This window comes from Gallus gallus, chromosome 2 (genome assembly GCF_016699485.2).
Source record: "Gallus gallus isolate bGalGal1 chromosome 2, bGalGal1.mat.broiler.GRCg7b, whole genome shotgun sequence".
Lineage (NCBI taxonomy): Eukaryota > Metazoa > Chordata > Aves > Galliformes > Phasianidae > Gallus > Gallus gallus.
This window is the reverse complement of record NC_052533.1, coordinates 305,464-320,667: the sequence shown is the minus strand read 5'-3', so window position 1 is coordinate 320,667 and position 15,204 is coordinate 305,464. Positions and strand designations below refer to the sequence as shown.

The window sequence follows — 15,204 nt, the reverse complement described above, 5'->3', positions numbered from 1 at the left end:
AGGCAGTGCGGGGGGGGAAGGGAAGCTCTTTATGTCAGTAACAAAGACGCATCGCACCCACGTACAGCGCGGTCGGGAAAGGGGCGACCCCTGGGGCCAGCTCCAGGGGACCTCGACCGCCGCCAGGGCTGGGGGGGTGTGGGGCCCGGACCCCCATCCTGCTGCTATACCGGCGCAGTGGGGGCACAGCACGGCCCCGACTCGGCACGCAGGCAGCCCAGGGCAGCGCTGGGTTAAAATCCTAATAAATAGCGGGTGGGGAGGGGGGCACGGGGCGCCGGGTCCCGCTCCCCCCCCTGCCCCCACGGCTCCGTGTGGGCTTAGGGGGGGCAGAAGTCCGTGAAGTAGGGGTGCTGCAGGGCCTCCTCCGCCGATATCCGCTGCACCGGGTTGCACTTCAGCAGGTTCTGAGGACGGCACGGGATGGGGGCGAGGCTGAGGGCCCCGAGAGCAGCCCCCTCCCCACCATGGGACACAGGAATGCCCCCCTCCACCCACACTCACCTGCAGCAGGTCCCGGCCGGTGGCGTTCAGCTTGGGCACCACATTGACGAGGGACGTGGTGGCGGGGTACATGGGGTAGGGCTGGGGACAGCCGTGAGCACCCGGCCCCGTGCTGCCCCCCCCCCGCCCCACCGTGCCCCCCAACCCCTCACCTTGTAGTCAGGCAGCTTGGCCATGGCCGGCCACTGCTCCTCCGTGGGGGTGCCCAGCAGCGTGCGGGGCTGTCAAGGGCCACGGGGAGCTGTGGGACACGCGGGGCCCCAGCACGGCTCTGCCCTCACCCCCCCACGTTAACACCGGGCCCCAAAAGGATATCGGAAGATCCTCTTCAGCTGGTCGTCCACGTCGTTCCCCGGGAAGAGCGGCCGCCCCGCGTTGGCCAGCTCTGCACAGGGATGGGGTGAGGCCCAGTGCCCACCCCAGGCGTCCTGCAGCCCCCCCCGGCCCTACAGCTACCTGCGAAGATGCAGCCAGCCGACCACATGTCGATGGAGGTGGAGTACAGCTTGGCACCAAACAGCACATCCGGGGGTCGGTACCACAGTGTGACCACCTGCACGGGGCAGAGGGGATGCTCAGGGAGGGGTGGGTGAGGCCAGGACCCCCAGGTGCAGCCCAGCAGACCCCTCCTCACCTCTGCTGAGTAGCAGCGCACCGGGATGCCGAAGGCCCGCGCCAGGCCGAAGTCTGCCAGCTTCAGCTCCCCATTCTGCATCAAGACAAAGGGGTCAGCAGCTGAGGGAGCACCAAACAGACCCCAAGGGGCAGAGGGGGGGCCCGGCATGCCACCCCCAGCCCAGCACTCACCCTGTTAATGAGGAGGTTCTGCGGCTTCAGGTCCCTGTGCAGGACGTTGCGGCTGTGGCAGAACGCGAGGCCCTTCAGCAGCTGGTACATGAAGGACTGGAGCACAGCACAGCCCCAGAATCAGCATTGGCACCACTGCCATCACCACCCCAGAATCACAGAATGGTTCAGGTTGGAAGGGACCTCAAGGACCATGGAGCTCCAACCCCACACCACAGGCAGGGCCACCAACCTCCACGTTTCATACCAGCCCAGGCTGTCCAGGGCCCCATCCAACCTGGCCTTCAACACCTCCAGGAATGAACGGGGCATTCACAGCCTCTCTGGGCAGCTGTTCCAGCACCTCCCCACTCGCATAGCAAACAACTTCCCCCTCACATCCAACCTCAATCTGCCCTCCTTCAACTTCACACCATTTCCCCCCGTCCTGCTGTTATCTGCCCTTTCCAGGAGTTGCCTCCCCTCCTGTTTGGAGGCTCCCTGGAGGTCCTGGAAGGCTGCAATGAGGTCACCCCGCAGCCTTCTCTTCTCCAGGCTGAACAAGCCCAGCTCCCTCAGCCTGTCTTTGTAGGGGAGGTGCTGCAGCCCTCTGAGCATCTTTGTGTTCTCCTCCGGACCTTCCCCAACAGCTCCCTGCCTTTCCTGTATTGGAGACCCCACACCTGGTTGCAGTACTGCAGATGGGGCCTCAGGAGGGCAGAGCAGAGAGGGAAAGGCAGAGTAGGGAGGGATGCCCCCCCCCACATTCCCCCACCTTCACGATCTCAGGGTCCAGATCCCCGTTGCAGCTGTCGAAGTACTTCTTGAGGTCCTGCAGGGGGAGCAGGTGGATGTCAGGGCCCAGCCGGGGGAGAGGGGGATAGGGGAGCAGGGCCGCCCCCCGCTCACCTGGTCGCAGAACTCAAAGACCAGAGTCAGCTTCTTATCGCTGTGCAGGACGTCGTGCAGCCTGCGGGGAGCGGCGTCAGCACCGGGCCGGGGCCGAGCAGTGGGCACCGCCCGCAGCCCCTCACCTGACGATGTTTTTGTGCTTCAGCTCCTTCAGGAGGCAGATCTCCCTCAGCGCAGAGCTGGGAACGCCCTGCAGGATGGCAACGTACGACTCGGGACGGCTCCGGGAAGCCCGGCGGGGCTCAACGCAGCCCGGTATGGTGTGGGGAAGCCCCCGGGGGGAGCCCGGCCTGCAGGCCCAGGCCTCAGGCCTGGCCCTCAGGCCTCAGGCCCGGTCCCCAGGCCCAGGCCTCAGGCCTCAGGCCTAGGCCCGCTCCCCTCACCTCGTCGTCATCGTCCAGCCGCACCCGCTTCAGCGCCACGATCTCGTGGGTCTCCCGGTTCTTGGCCTTGAACACCGTCCCGTACGTACCTGCGGGAGGCCGAGTCAGGGGCGCGCCGCAAACCGGGCCACGCCGCCGGCCGGCGGCGTGGCCCGGTTAGCGGCGCGGCCCTGACTCGGCCTCCCGCACCCGCCGCCAACCGGACCCCGCACCCCTCCCGCCCCGTTATCCCGGCCCCACCTTCCCCGATCTTCTCCAGCTTCTCGTACTTCTGCATCTCTCCGCTCCGGGCCCAGCGCCCCGGCCCCGCCTCCCGGCAGCCCCCGCCCCTTCCGCCACACCTCCCGGCAGACCCTCGACTTCCGCCGCGCCTCCCGGAAGTCCCGCCTCTTCCGCAACACCACCTCTCATAGGCCACGCCCGCTCATAGACCACGCCCATTCACAGGCCACGCCCACTCCCCGCTCCTCCGGACGGCGGTTCGATCCCCGCCGCCGCCGCCGGGCGGTTCCGGGTGCGGTTCCGGGTGCGGTGTCCGCTCCCCGCTCCGGCGTGGAGCTGTGCCCGTTTGGGCTTCCGGCATCCGCCCCGCTCCACCCGGCCCCTCCCCGCAGCTCCGAGCCGCCCGCCGCGCCCGGAGTCCCGGTAAGAGACGAACGCGGGACGGTGCGGGGTTCGGTGCGCCCTCTGTGCGGGCGGCGCCGCGCTCGGGTGCGGGACGAGGGATGCGGGGTGGGGGGTGGGGAGGGAAGCAGCCGGGACTCCGCTCGGTGCGGGCGGGGCGAACCCTCGGGGTCGTTTCACAGCCCCACGCGCCGCGCCCCGCACCGAGATGCGCTTTCGCCCTTTGCGGGGCACCGGGAGCACTTCCCCTCTTTACCCCCCTCCCCCCCCCAAAGTCCTTCGCGGGGGGGGGGGCGGTGCCGGGGGGGCGGGCGGTGCTCCCGACGCGGCGCCGCTATTGGCGCTGTGCCGCCCCGAACCGGGCTGTGCCCCCAACCCCCCCCGCGCTGCCGCCGGGAGAGCCCCCCGGCTGTGCCCCCCACCCCGCAGCACGGAGGTGTGGCCGCGGCGGAGCGGTCCGGAGTTGGCACCGCCGCCGTTGGGATGGAACAAAGCGCTCCGCCGCGCTCCGTCGCCGCCGCTCTTCTTCCGCGCGCACCGCTATAAGAGCCCCGCGGGGCGGAGAGGGGCGCCGACGGACCGACGGACGGCGGCGGTCAGAGCCCCGGAACCGCGGGGACACCGCGGGGACACCGCGGGCGATGGGGTGAGTAGAGCTGAGCCGGGGGGCCGCCGCTCCGTTCCCGCGTCCCCGTGGGGAGGTTCGGTCCCGCGAGGGCGCAGCGCGGCTCCGTGATTCATTTCCTGGCCCCGACGGCTTTGAGGTCACGGCGGGCCGGGCGGTATTTTTGGTGGCGGTTTCCGAAGTTGCAGCGCGAAACCCCGCGGGGCTGAGAACGGGGGCGGCGGCGCCGCTCCATCCCGCGGTCACCGCCACGGGAGGGGGCGGCGGTGGCACCGCGGGTGAGCGGGGGGGGGGACGCGGCGGTGCGCCCCGCGCCTCCATCTGCCGGCGCTACGGGCGCGGCCACGCACACCGCACAGCCTGAGCCGCTCCGCGCCGCGCCGGTGGCCACGGATGGATGTGGGGATGGGCGCCGGTGGTCCCCGCGGGGGCGGTGGATGTGGAGAGCTCCGTGTCGGCGTCTGGTGGGCAGCGGGGCAGTGGGGGGGGGGGGCAGCTGTGGGGCTCTCGGCCTCTCCGTGTCTCCTGGGCACCGATGTGTGCAACACAGCAGTGTGAGCCTGGGGCGTGTGTGCGGTGTTGGGGAGACGGGTGGTGCGCACAGGGATGGTGCACACACGGATGGTGTGCACACACAGGTGGGGCACACAGGGATGGTGCTCACACGGTGCACACACACGGGTGGTGCTCACACGGTGCACACACAGGTGGTGCGCACAGTGCACATGGTGATGCCCACACGGGTGGTGCACACACGGACGGCGCAGCTGAAGATGCTTCTTGTGGGGGTGCTGCCCGCCGGGCCTTCCCGCAGCTCTCCAGCAGGACGAGGGCAGGCGCCGCACCCAACAACTGCCGCCCGCGTGGCACAGCCGGGTGCGGGTCCCGGCCGCGGCGCTGCGTGCCGCTCCGCTCCCCGGTGCGGCGCCGTGGCCGTGCGGGCGCAGCGGTGGCACAGCCCCGCCGGGGCGCGGTGCGGCGGCCGGGACGGTGCCCTGTAATCGTCTTAGGCGGGATCAGGCGGGCAGGTCGAGGCTGGCCCCAGGAATGCACGGCAGCGCGGGGCGGGGGCAGCAGAGCCGGCTCACGCACAGGCGCTAATCGGAGCCAGGAGGTAATTAATGGAGCGCGGCGGTGTTGGCAGCCCTATCTCCCTATCGCGGACCTGCCCTGCTTATCTGGATTGGTCCTGCAAACAAGAGCCCATTGTGCCGCGCCGAGAGCCTGGGAAAGGCAGCGCGGGGCGCTGCGGGGGCACCGCACCCCCTGCGCGGTCCTCACCTGGGGGTGGGGGCTCCGGGCATCCCCCTGACTCAGCCCGCACGTGGGTTCCTCTCTTGGCACGGAGTGAGAGGTTCCTCTTCTGCCCCGCTGCGCTCACGGTGACTCAGTCGCCACCAGGGCACCGGGACCGACGCCGTCACCGTTTCCAATGGGGTCACCTGAGGAGGCCGCGTTCCCCGCGAGGCTGTGGTGGCACTGCTGGATTTATGGCCCTGGGTGGGGGCTGGCGGCAGCAGGTGCCCACGGTGGTGGTGGTGGTCCCCGTGGAGGTCCACATAGAGGTTCCCATGGATGTCACCATAGGGGCCCCCGTGGGTTGTGCTCATACAGGTCCCAACGGTGGTTCCCATATTATTGCCCGCCGTGGAGCCCCGGGCAGCCCAGCTCTGCTCTGCTCAGCACAGCCCCGCAGGTGCTCACGAGGCTGCAATCCGTGCAGCAGAGCAGCAGATGTGGCGCCTGCAGGGAGCAGCTGGTGCAGCGGTTGGGCTCCAGAGCCCGACTGCAGCCGATGCTTCAGGAGCGGGACGGAAGCAGCGCGTGCCAGGCACAGCAGCGCTTATCTCGGCCGTGCCTGCCCGTGCTGATGGGCACGGCGTCAGGAAAACCCCTGGGAAGAGTGGGATTTGGAGGCTGTATGGCACACGGCGGTGCGGGGGGTAATGACGGGCACCCATGTGAGGCACAGTCCATCCCCGCGCCCGCTCTGCGCCGTCACATGGGGCCACCTCCGGCCACAATAACCGCGGCACCGACGGCTCCGCCGCACTCTCGGAGCTGCCCGGGGCAGGTGGGGGGCGCGGGGGGACCGGCGCCGTCCGGGGCGCCCGGCGGGGGGCTGGGGCTGGGAGCGCGGTCGGGGTCGCGCCGCGGCGCTGGGCCCCGTCCAAGCTCCGCTCTCCGGCGTTGCTCTTGGCGGCCGCCCCGGCGCTCTGCCCCGCGGCCAACACAAACCCTCCTGGAGCCGTCCGCGGGGCGCAGCCCGCAGCGCTGTTTTCTTTCCCTCCCCGGCCCCGGGTCAGCCCGAGGCGACGCCGACCGCGGCTCCGCGCCGGCACCGGGGAACCCGCACCGACCCCGCCGTGCCCCGCAGGTTATGCTGCGCCCACACCGCCCTCTGAGCCCCCGCGAGAAGGAGAAGGGCTGAGCTGCGCCCGACGGCACCATGAGCCGCTCCCCGGTGTCCTCCGAGCTGCACCACATCGTCTCCTCCGCCATCGAGAGCGTGAGTGCGCCACGGGGCGGCGGGGAGCGGGGCGGGGGCACAGCGTCAGGGCACGGCACGGCACGGCACGGCACGGTGTGCGTCAGCGTGGCAGTGAGGGGGTCAGCACAGCACGGTACAGCGTGGGGCAGCATGGCACAGCGTGGCACGGCGTGGCACTGAGTGGGTCAGCACGGCATGTAGAGCAGGACACGGCGGGGGTCAGCGTGGGACAGCATGGCACAGCACGGCACATAGCATGGCACAGCAGGGGTCAGCATGGCACAGTGTGGCACAGCACGGCACATAGCATGGCACGGCGGGGGTCAGCGTGGCACAGTGTGGCACAACACAGCACACGGCATGGCACAGCGTGGCACTGAGTGGCACAGCGCGACACATAGCATGGCGCAGCGGGGGTCAGCGTGGCACAGCCCAGCACATGGCGCTGCGCAGCCCTCCCACGCACCCTGGGGTTGCCATCCCGGTACACAGCACCTGCCCCAGTGCACAGTTGTGGGGCAGCACCATGAGGCCGAGCTGAGCCGTGGGGCCGGGGTACCCTCAGGTGCCGGCCGTGCCGGTGCCGCGCTGCAGTTGTGTGGTTAATGATTAACCCCTCATGGCGCGCTCTGTGCCGTCCCCACACCGTGGCTGAGCTGTGGTGGCACGTGACCGGGGATGGGTCTGCGGTTGGCACAGCGCTGTGCCCCCTCCCTGCCACCGTGCCACCATGGATTTCCTCCTGCGCATCGCGGTAAGGCGCTGCCCCACAGCCCGCACTGCCCCACAGCCCGCACTGCCCAGCCGTGGTGTCCTGCGGGGGGCAGAGTGCACGGGGATGTGTGGCATCGCCCCACCGGGGCCGCTCCTGTTGTGGGGATGGCACAGCGCCGGCGTCCCGTCCCGGTGGGGTGGGTTTGCTGGGGGGTCCTCGGTGTAACCGCAGCCGGAGCGCAGCGCTGGGGGCAGGGGATGTGGGGGGGGGTCCTGGGGAGGGCTGTGGGATCCGGTGGTGCGGCACTGCCTGTGGGGCAGCAAGGGGAGTCATGGGGCGGCAAAGGGGGGAGGGTTGGGTTGGGTGGGGAGGCCCTGGGCTGGGGGGGGTCGGCTCCTGGGACCTCTTTGGGGCCCCCCCCGGCGCCCTCAGTGGCGGTCGGGGGGGTGACTGTGTGGCAGAGGGGGCACTGCTGGAGGTGGGGGCTGCCGTCGTGGGGGGGTCCCGAGCTGTGGGGCGGGGCACCAGCGGCACCCCCACACACACCCCCAGCTGCGGGGGGCGGCCCTACAGCCGTGCCACCCCCTCCGCGGGGTCATCCCGGGGAGTGTCCCAGAGGAGATCGGGGGGTGGGGGGGAAGGGACCGGGCGGTGCCAGGGGGTTCGACAGCGCAGCCCCGAGCGGGATCCGGGCACGGCCGGGGGGTGGGGGGGAGGGGGCAGAGCCGCGTTCCGGAGGGCCGCGCACCGCCCGGGGGAGCGCATTCCGGCGGCGCCGCGCATAGCACTGCCCGAGGAGGGGGGGGGGGGCCGGGATGCTGCTGCGCTGCGCTGCCCTCTGCGCTGTCACCTTGAGGCGGTGCGGGGCGGCTCCGCGGGTATTTGCCGAGGGGGGGGGACGGAGCCGCCGCCCCCCGCGCCGCCCCCCCCCCACCGCCGTGACCTTCCGATAAAGCGCCGCGAGCGCTGCGGAGGGAGAGGGCTCCGCCATGACTCAGGTACGGCCCGCATCCCGCACCCGGCATCCGCACTCATATCCCGTGCCCGCACCCCGCCCCCATATCCCGCGTCCGCACCCATACCCGCACCCTGCAGCCGGCACCCGCCCCGGGGCGGCGCGGGCGCAGGGAGGTGACACGGCGGGTGTGGGGCGCAGAGCCGGGGGACGCGGGGCGCGGAGGTGTGTCTGTCGGGTGCGGGGTCCCGGGGCTGCGCGGGGCGGGGGCGCCGTGGGGGTGTGCGGGATGTGGTGCCGCGGGGGTGTGCGGGGCGTCCGTGTCCGGGGGTGGGGCACGGGGAGGGCTGCGTCCAGGAGCGGGGTGAGGGTGCGGGATGGGCGGACCCGGGGGTGCCACGGAGGTGTCCGTGCCGCGGGGGTGTGCGGGGTGTCCGCGCCGTGCGGTGCCGCAGGGCAGTGGCGGTGTCCGCACCGCGTGGATCCGTGGCGCGCACCCGGCCCGGCCCAGCCCCGCCCCGTCCCGCCCGCAGCCCGAACCGCCCGCACCGGGCCCCGCTTCGCCGCCGCTGGCTGAGGAAGAGGAGAAGGACCTGAACAAGGCGCTGGGCGTGGAGCGCTTCGAGGAGATCCTCAGCGACGCGCACCCGCGCAGCGTGGAGGAGCCGGGGCGCATCTACGGGGAGGAGGACTTCGAGTGTGAGTGGGGTACGGGGCGGGGGGGGGGGGGGGCGCGGGGCGGGGACAGCCACCCCAACACCCGCACCCCCCCTCCCCACAGACCACCGGCAGTCCTCGCTGCACATCCACCACCCGCTGTCCGCGCATCTGCCGCCCGACGCGCGCCGCAAGAAGGGGGGTCCCCAAAAAGGGCAGGAAGAAGCGCGGGCGAGCGGCCGCCCCCGGGGAGAACCCCCCCATCGAGGAGGGCGAGGAGGATGAGGAGGAGGCGTGCGACACCGAGACGGAGCGCTCGGCCGAGGAGCTGCGGGGCGGCCCCGCCGAGGGGGTGCAGGTAGGGGGGGCGCGGGGCGCGGGGCCGTTCCTGGCCGTGCCACGCCCCTCGGTGCAGTTCTTCCTGCAGGAGGACGAGGTGACCGAGCGCCGTGCGGAGGAGCCCCCGGCCCCCCCGGCGCCGCCCGGCCCCACGGCGGAGCCCCACGGAGCCACGGCCCCCGCGGCAGCCAGGTGAGCGGGGGCCGCGCCGGGCGTCCGTGCCGGGGCTGTGCGGGATGGGCGCGCCCCGCGGTGCCACCGCTGTGTGCGTTGCAGCCCCGGCGCCGAGGAGGGCCGTGCAGCCGACGGCGGCGCCGTCCCCGAGGATGGCGGCTCCCCCGGGCGCCCCGCGGGCAGGGCGCAGCCCGGGCACCGCAGCTACAACCTGCACGAGCGGCGCCGCATCGGCAGCATGACGGGCGCGGAGCAGGCGCAGTACCAGAAAGTGCCCACGGATGAATCGGAGGCGCAGACGTTGGCGTCGGCCGACCTCGACTACATGAAGAGTGCGTGCGGCGCCCGCGCCCCGGCGGCGGTGGGGTCTGAGGGGGGCGGTGGGGTCTGAGGGGGGCGGCGGGGTCTGGGGGGCCCGGAGCGGTGCGCGGGGCGAGCGGGGCCGGGCGCGCGGAGCGGGAAGCGGCGGCGGTGCCTCCCGAGAGGGCTCTCCGGAGCCGCCCTCGCGCCGGCGGTGCGCGGCCGCTCCTCCCCGCCGCCCGCCCCGCGCCGCACGGCTGCGCCCGCCGCCCTCGCCCACCCGCGTGCCGCGTCCCCGTGCCCCGTGCAGGTCACCGCTTTGAGGACGTGCCCGGCGTGCGGCGGCACCTGGTGCGGAAGAGCGCCAAGGCGCAGGTGGTGCACGTGGGTAAGGAGCACCGCGAGCAGAGCGCGCGGCCGCGCAGGTCGGACCGGCAGCCCCACGAGGTGGGTGTCGTACCGGGATGGGGGGGTCGGGGGGGGGGTCGGATGGGGGGCCGGGGCCGCCCCCCGTTGTGCTGCGGGGCACCCGACTGAGCCGCGCCGCCGCAGGTGTTCGTGGAGCTGAACGAGCTGGTGCTGGACAAGAACCAGGAGCTGCAGTGGAAGGAGACGGCGCGCTGGATCAAGTTTGAGGAGGACGTGGAGGAGGAGACGGACCGCTGGGGGAAACCGCACGTGGCTTCGCTGTCGTTCCGCAGCCTGCTGGAGCTGCGCAAGACGCTGTCCCACGGTACGGCGCGGGGACGGCCCCGGGGCTGCGCTCAGGGGGGTCCCCCGCTCAGCCCGCTGCCCCCCAGGCGCCGTGCTGCTGGATCTGGACCAGAAGACGCTGCCAGGCGTGGCCCACCAGGTGGTGGAGCAGATGGTCATCACCGACCAGATCCGGGCTGAGGACCGCGCCAACGTGCTGCGCGCGCTGCTGCTCAAGCACAGGTGGGTGCGGCGCGGGGGCTGCGCGGCGCCGGGGGGGTCCGGCCCGGATGTGTGGCCGCCACGCACGGCTCTGTGCCCTTCCGCAGCCACCCGAGCGACGAGAAGGAGTTCTCGTTCCCGCGGAACATCTCAGCCGGCAGCCTGGGCTCGCTGCTGGTGCACCACCACAGCACCAACCACGTGGGTGAGGGCGGGGAGCCGGCCGTCACCGAGCCCCTCATTGCCGGGCACGGCGCTGAGCACGACGCGCGCGTGGATGTGGAGCGGGAGGTGAGCGGCCCTCCCTCCGCCCCCCTCCTTCCCCCCACTGCCACTCCTCATCCTGGCAGTGCTGACCCTGTGCCCGCAGCGTGAGGTCCCGACCCCCGCGCCCCCCGCCGGCATCACCCGCTCCAAGTCCAAGCATGAGCTGAAGCTGCTGGAGAAGATCCCTGACAACGCCGAGGCCACCGTGGTGCTCGTGGGTACGGAGCGGTGGCGGGGGGGGGGGGTGTCTGTGTGCTGGGCACCCCGTGGTGCCCCGTGCTGAGCGCTGCGCCCCGCAGGTTGCGTGGAGTTCCTGGACCAGCCCACCATGGCCTTCGTGCGGCTGCAGGAGGCGGTGGAGCTGGACTCGGTGCTGGAAGTGCCCGTCCCCGTGCGCTTCCTCTTTGTGCTGCTGGGGCCCAGCAGCACCCACATGGACTACCATGAGATCGGGCGCTCCATCTCCACCCTCATGTCCGACAAGGTGGGTGCCACCGCCCACCCGCAGCCCCATCCCCGTGCCCTGTTCCCGTTCCCATCCCCGTGCCCCACTCCCATCCCCGTTCCCATTCCCATCCCTGCGCCCCTGGGCGCCGGCGCCCCTCAGCCCGCCCTGACCCCTCTGCCCGCAGCAATTCCACGAGGCTGCCTACCTGGCGGACGACCGGCACGACCTGCTGACGGCCATCAATGAGTTCCTGGACTGCAGCGTGGTGCTGCCGCCCTCCGAGGTGCAGGGCGAGGAGCTGCTGCGCAGCGTCGCACACTTCCAGCGTGAGATGCTGAAGAAGCGCGAGGAGCAGGAGAAGAGGATGCTGCTGGAGCCCAAATCTCCCGAGGAGAAGGGTGTGCTGGGGCACAGCGGGGCGGGCGTGGGGTGGCCGGGGCCAACCGTCCAGCTGGCCAACCGTCCGTCCGTCTGCGCGCAGCGCTGCTGAAGCTGAAGGTGGCTGAGGATGAGGATGAGGACGATCCCCTGCGGCGCACGGGGCGGCCCTTCGGGGGGCTGATCCGGGACGTGCGGCGCCGGTACCCCCATTACCTGAGCGACTTCAGGGACGCGCTGAACCCACAGTGCATCGCCGCCGTCATCTTCATCTACTTTGCCGCGCTGTCCCCGGCCATCACCTTCGGGGGGCTGCTGGGTGAGCACCGGGGGGTGGTGCGTCCGATGGGGACAGAGCGGTGCAGGACAGGGGGAGGGAACGGCAGGGCACTGCATGGCACGAAGCAGCGTGCTGCACGGGGATGGAGCAGAGCGCCACGTGGGAGCTGTGCAGAGCGCTGTGTGGGGCCGGAGGAGCGTGCTGCATAGCGCGGGGCCTCGGCCCCACCTCGCGGACCGTTCCTGACCCCGTGCTGCCCGCAGGGGAGAAGACGCAGGACCTGATCGGGGTGTCGGAGCTGATCATCTCCACGTCGCTGCAGGGCGTGCTGTTCTGCCTGCTGGGCGCGCAGCCCCTGCTTGTCATTGGCTTCTCGGGGCCGCTGCTCGTCTTCGAGGAGGCCTTCTTCACGGTGGGCGGGGGGGGCTCCCGGCTGCGGGGTCCCTGCGGCCGCCCCCGCTGACCCCATCTGTGCTGCAGTTCTGCACGTCCAACGGGCTGGAGTACCTGGTGGGGCGCGTGTGGATCGGCTTCTGGCTCATCCTGATCGTGCTGCTGATGGTGGCCTGCGAGGGCAGCTTCCTGGTGCGCTTCGTCTCACGCTTCACCCAGGAGATCTTCGCCTTCCTCATCTCCCTCATCTTCATCTACGAGACCTTCTCCAAGCTGGGCAAGGTGAGCTGTGGGCGCTGCGGGTGCTGCGGGTGCTGTGGGGCCGGGCTGCGCCTGACGGCCCGCACTGCACAGATCTTCCAGGAGCACCCCCTGCACGGCTGCGCTCAGCCCAACGGCACCGCGTGGAGCAACAGCACCGCGGCACCCAACGGCACGGCGCAGCGCGGGGCCGCCAAGGTGACGGGGCAGCCCAACACGGCGCTGCTCTCCCTGGTGCTCATGGCCGGCACCTTCTTCATCGCCTTCTTCCTGCGCAAGTTCAAGAACAGCCGCTTCTTCCCCGGACGGGTGCGTGGGGCAGGCGGGACGGCGGCGCGGGCACGGGGTGAGCCCGGCTTTGGGGGCACGGTGAGCCCGGGGGTGGTCGGGGAGGTCGGGGCCGGGCTGAGCCCATCCTTGCAACAGATCCGGCGCCTCATCGGGGACTTCGGGGTGCCCATTGCCATCCTGGTGATGGTGCTGGTGGACTACAGCATCCGTGACACCTACACGCAGGTCAGCGCCCCAGACCCCCACACGCTCCCCCTGCCCCTCAGGGGATGCCGCCCGCCGGTATCTGAACCCCTCTGCCTGGGGCCCTCTGGGTTGTGCCCTGTGGGGGTCCCCAGTGTGGGACGGGGGCAGCCCTCTCCCCGTGGGTGCCGGTGACCCCGCAGCGTCCCGTGCCCCCGCAGAAGCTGAGCGTGCCCAGCGGGTTCTCAGTGACGGCCCCCGATAAGCGGGGCTGGGTGATCAACCCGCTGGGCGAGAGGAGCGACTTCCCGGTGTGGATGATGGTGGCCAGCGGCCTCCCCGCCGTCCTCGTCTTCATCCTCATCTTCATGGAGACGCAGATCACCACGTGAGCGCAGCGGGGCCGGGCTGGGACGTGCACAGGGCTGGGTGCGCCGTGCCGAGCCGTGCCGTGCTGTGCTGAGCTGCGCTGAGCCATTCCACGCTGTGCTGTGCCATTCTCTGCTCTGCCGTCCTGTGCTGTGCTGAGCCTTGCCAAACTGTGCCATGCCATGCTGAGCCGTGCCCACCTGGGCCACGCTGTGCTGTGTGCTACCGCGCCGTGCCACGTAGTGCTGAGCCTTGCCAAGCTGAGCCGTTCCGCGTCGGGACAACACGTGCCATGCCATGCCATGCTGTACTGACCCGTGCCAAACCGCGCCGTGCCATCTTGCGCTATGCCATGCCGAGCCATTCTAAGCTGCGCCGTGCCGTGCTGAGCCGAGCGCTGCCAACAGCCCGCCCTTGTGCCCAGGCTGATCATCAGCAAGAAGGAGCGGATGCTGCAGAAGGGCTCCGGGTTCCACCTCGACCTGCTGCTCATCGTGGCCATGGGAGGCTTCTTCGCGCTCTTCGGGCTGCCCTGGCTTGCGGCCGCCACCGTGCGCTCCGTCACACACGCCAACGCCCTCACGGTGATGAGCAAGGCGGTGGCGCCGGGGGACAAGCCTAAGATCCAGGAGGTGAAGGAGCAGCGCGTCACCGGGCTGCTGGTGGCTGTGCTCGTCGGTAGGTGCCCGCTGGGACGTGGCCGAGGGGCTCCGGTGTCCCCTCCCTGCACGCCGCGGCTGACCTCCCCCCCCCCTCCTTGTCCTTAGGGCTGTCCATCGTCATCGGGGAGCTGCTGCGCCAGATCCCCCTGGCAGTGCTCTTCGGGATCTTCCTCTACATGGGCGTCACCTCCCTGAACGGCATCCAGTTCTACGAGCGCCTGCAGCTGCTGCTGATGCCCCCCAAGCACCACCCTGACGTCCCCTACGTCAAAAAGGTCGGAGGGCGCCGGGGGCACTCCGGGGGTGGGGGGGCCGTGCCCTGCCCGGGGGGCGCTGAGCCTCACCTGGGGCCGCGGCAGGGCCGGCTGTACCGCAGCGCCCGCGGGGTGCCCGGCTTAGGGCGGGGGCAGCGCGGGCTGCGGGAGCCGCGCCGCGGGGAGGGGCGCAGGGCGGGGGGCCGGCGGGGGGGGCGCGGGGTCCCGCGCGCTCTGACGCCCACCCCGCTGCAGGTCCGCACGCTGCGCATGCACCTCTTCACCGGGCTGCAGCTGGCGTGCTTGGCCGTGCTCTGGGCCGTCATGTCCACCGTGGCTTCCCTGGCCTTCCCCTTCATCCTCATCCTCACCGTGCCGCTCCGCATGTGCCTGCTGAGCCGCATCTTCACCGACCGCGAGATGAAGTGTGTAAGTACCCGCCCGGCTCTGCGGAGGGCGATGGGAGCCGCCCCCGCCGCCGCTCACCCCGTCCCCCCCCAGCTGGATGCGGACGAGGCGGAGCCCATCCTGGACGAGCGGGAAGGCGTGGATGAGTACAACGAGATGCCGATGCCGGTGTGAGCCCCGCAGGCAGGCAGCGCGCCGGGCACAGCCGGGCCCCCCCGCACGGCCGCCCCCGGACACCCCGCGCCTTCGGGGCTCCGCCGGAGAGACGCCGCCTCGCAGCCGGCCCCGCTCGCCTCCGCCGCGGTCGGGGGTCCCCTCGGCCACGTCCTGACCGCGCCGCGGGGCGGAGCCCCCTCCCGCTCCCCCGCAGCCCCGCAGGTGTGCGCCCTGCCCCGGCCCCGCGCTCCCGCCCGACGATCGGCTGTCCCCCCCGAACCCCGCTTTTACTGACCGGGGTGACCTCGATGGCAATAAACGGCGGTACGCTGAGCGTGGTGGGCTGAGGGGAGCCGAGCCCCCCCCGGCTGCCGGCAGCCCAGGGGGCCGAGGAGTGCTGCCGTCGCGCCCCCCAGCCGCCCAGGGGCTGCAGGCAGGGCGCTGCCCCGCGCCAATAAAGAGAACGGACTTTGC

General features: G+C 71.8%; 2 protein-coding genes across 2 annotated transcripts; one reads left to right on the top strand and one right to left on the bottom strand.

Annotated features, from left to right (window-relative positions):
* Window positions 1–9: 9 nt before the first annotated feature.
* Window positions 10–2,900, bottom strand: CDK5 (cyclin dependent kinase 5). The gene is made up of 12 exons (NM_001135786.2): window positions 2,826–2,900; window positions 2,586–2,674; window positions 2,325–2,392; window positions 2,200–2,260; window positions 2,066–2,122; window positions 1,312–1,407; window positions 1,139–1,213; window positions 961–1,057; window positions 820–889; window positions 657–717; window positions 505–585; window positions 10–407 (listed from the first exon to the last, which is right to left on the bottom strand). Exons 1-12 carry the CDS (start codon window positions 2,860–2,862, stop codon window positions 321–323), a joined length of 879 nt encoding a protein of 292 aa, NP_001129258.2. The 5' UTR covers window positions 2,863–2,900; the 3' UTR covers window positions 10–320.
* A 794-nt stretch (window positions 2,901–3,694) lies between these two features.
* On the top strand, window positions 3,695–15,203 carry SLC4A2 (solute carrier family 4 member 2). Its single transcript, NM_204963.1, is given in 26 exon segments — window positions 3,695–3,855; window positions 6,212–6,343; window positions 8,529–8,694; window positions 8,777–8,854; window positions 8,856–9,010; window positions 9,068–9,183; window positions 9,268–9,354; window positions 9,356–9,358; window positions 9,361–9,497; window positions 9,776–9,912; window positions 10,018–10,198; window positions 10,266–10,401; window positions 10,488–10,671; window positions 10,751–10,865; window positions 10,947–11,131; window positions 11,280–11,493; window positions 11,577–11,792; window positions 12,017–12,165; window positions 12,234–12,428; window positions 12,501–12,716; window positions 12,834–12,923; window positions 13,103–13,269; window positions 13,675–13,928; window positions 14,018–14,187; window positions 14,422–14,595; window positions 14,668–15,203. Coding segments are annotated over 25 exon segments (3,666 nt in total). The 5' UTR covers window positions 3,695–3,855; window positions 6,212–6,283; the 3' UTR covers window positions 14,749–15,203.
* The last annotated feature ends 1 nt before the right edge of the window (window position 15,204 follows it).